This window comes from Fulmarus glacialis, unplaced genomic scaffold, assembly GCF_000690835.1.
Source record: "Fulmarus glacialis isolate BGI_N327 unplaced genomic scaffold, ASM69083v1 scaffold28492, whole genome shotgun sequence".
In the NCBI taxonomy this organism is placed as follows: Eukaryota; Metazoa; Chordata; class Aves; order Procellariiformes; family Procellariidae; genus Fulmarus; species Fulmarus glacialis.
The window spans coordinates 3,264-5,010 of NW_009200196.1; the positions used below are offsets into that span (position 1 = coordinate 3,264).

The 1,747-nt window shown below is 55.9% G+C and overlaps 1 protein-coding gene across 1 annotated transcript; it reads right to left on the reverse strand.

The window, feature by feature from the left end:
• Positions 1 to 208: 208 nt before the first annotated feature.
• GPR182 (G protein-coupled receptor 182) lies at positions 209 to 1,303 on the reverse strand. The gene has a single exon (XM_009573524.1). It carries the CDS (start codon positions 1,301 to 1,303, stop codon positions 209 to 211), a length of 1,095 nt encoding a protein of 364 aa, XP_009571819.1.
• Between the last annotated feature and the right edge of the window lie 444 nt (positions 1,304 to 1,747).

A 1,747-nucleotide genomic window follows, 5' to 3' on the forward strand; every position in this document is an offset into this window, starting at 1 on the left:
GTCTGTAGCTCCCCGCACCATCTCGTTTCACGTTTGGCACCCTGCCCTGCCTTCAGAGCACAGGAGGTGGCCAGCCAAGAAGTGTTGTTTGAAAGCAAAGTGTCTGCTTATCACCAGGAAAAACAATCTTATGATCTCAGAGAGGGCAGGGAGCTGCTCCCCCAGCCGCAACCACTTGCCAGTGATGAGTGGGAGAGCCCGATCCCCCTTAATTGGGAGGGTTGTTGTCCTTTGTGATGACTATGGAGTGCTGCGTGGTGGAGGAGGAATTGTCTGCACCCTTCTGGCTGCCTTGGTCTTTGGGGATGTACTTAACCACGGCGGAGATGAGCTTGCTGCGGAAGTTTTTGCTTAGGAAGTTGTAGAGGATTGGGTTAATCACGCAGTGGAGCAGGGTGAAGCAGTCTATGATGTCGTAGAAGAAGTAGAGGAAGTGGGCGAAGGTGCAGTGGAGGATGATGTGGTTGCCGTCGAGGGTGAGCAGCGTGAGCATGATGTGGAAGGGCAGCCAGCTGATGAGGAACACGACGATATAGGCGTAGATGAGCAGACAGTGCTTCCTGCTCTCCGGCTTGGTGCGCTTGATGAACCTGGCCGTCAGGATGTTGAAAACGGTGATGATGGGGAAGGGGATGAGGAACCCAATAGTGGTGGTGGCCAAGCTGACCGCCAGCGCCCACTCGTCGTAGGTCTCGAAGGGGGCCATGAAGATGCAGATGGGCTCTCCAGTATTGACCAGCTGCATGTGAGCAACCTCCAGGAATGGGATCACTGCTGCCAAGACCCAACTGCAGGCGCAGATGATGCGGCGTGCGCGGTGCTGGTGCTTACGCCAGAAGAGGGAGGAGCTGGTCAGGGACACGTAGCGATCCACGCTCAGGCAGGTGAGGAAAAGGATGCTGGCGTACATGTTGGCAAAGTAGAAGTAGTGCGTGAAGCGGCAGAGGAAGCTGCCCCAGAGCCAGGTGTAATCCAGCATCACCTCCAGCATCCAGATGGGCAGCGAGAGCAGCACTCCGAGGTCAGCGATGGCCATGTTGATGATATAGAGGTTGACCAAGCTCTTGTTGCCCCGTGTCTGCCAGTTGACCCAGATGACAAGGAGGTTCTCCACCAAGCCCACCACAAAGATGACCAGGTAAAGGATGAAGAGGATCACCCGCTTGACGTTCTCATCCAGGCTGAACTCGCAGAAGGTGTAGGTGTAGTTCAGGAGGTGGAACAGCTCGGACCAGTTGTGGTAGTCCCCGTACTCATTCAGGAGAGTGTGCGTCTCGGTGGGGGCAGTGGTCACTTCAGCCATCCTGGTAGCTGCAAGGAAAGGGAAAGCAGCGAGTTGTGGCTCAGCGGCTGCACTGAGCCGAACAGCTTGAAAATACAGAGAACCAGCCAGTCTCTCCTGCCAGAGCTCAGTCCTCACGGGAGGCTCTGGAAGTACCCATCTGTATATTTTTTTTAATCCAGTTTTTATGCCTATGGTGAATTCCTACATCAGCCCTCAGAATCCACATTGGACGATAACCTCACGTCCCAGGCAAAATGCAAGCCACAAACACCAGCCGCCTGTTCACCCACACGTGCTCCCAGGTGGTGGCTGTCCCCTGTCCCACAGCCTGGTCAGCAGGGGATGGGGACGGGGGACAAGCAGTGCTGGGGACCGATGGAGGGGAGGGACAAAGGACAGGTGAGAGCACCGTCAAGCCCCGAGGCTCAGCAGCATCGGTAACTGCAGAAACGGAGCTGATGA

Bases quoted from the DNA above. Each gene is read 5' to 3' on its own strand.
- GPR182 (XM_009573524.1), bottom strand. From the start codon at position 1,303: ATGGCTGAAGTGACCACTGCCCCCACCGAGACGCACACTCTCCTGAAT.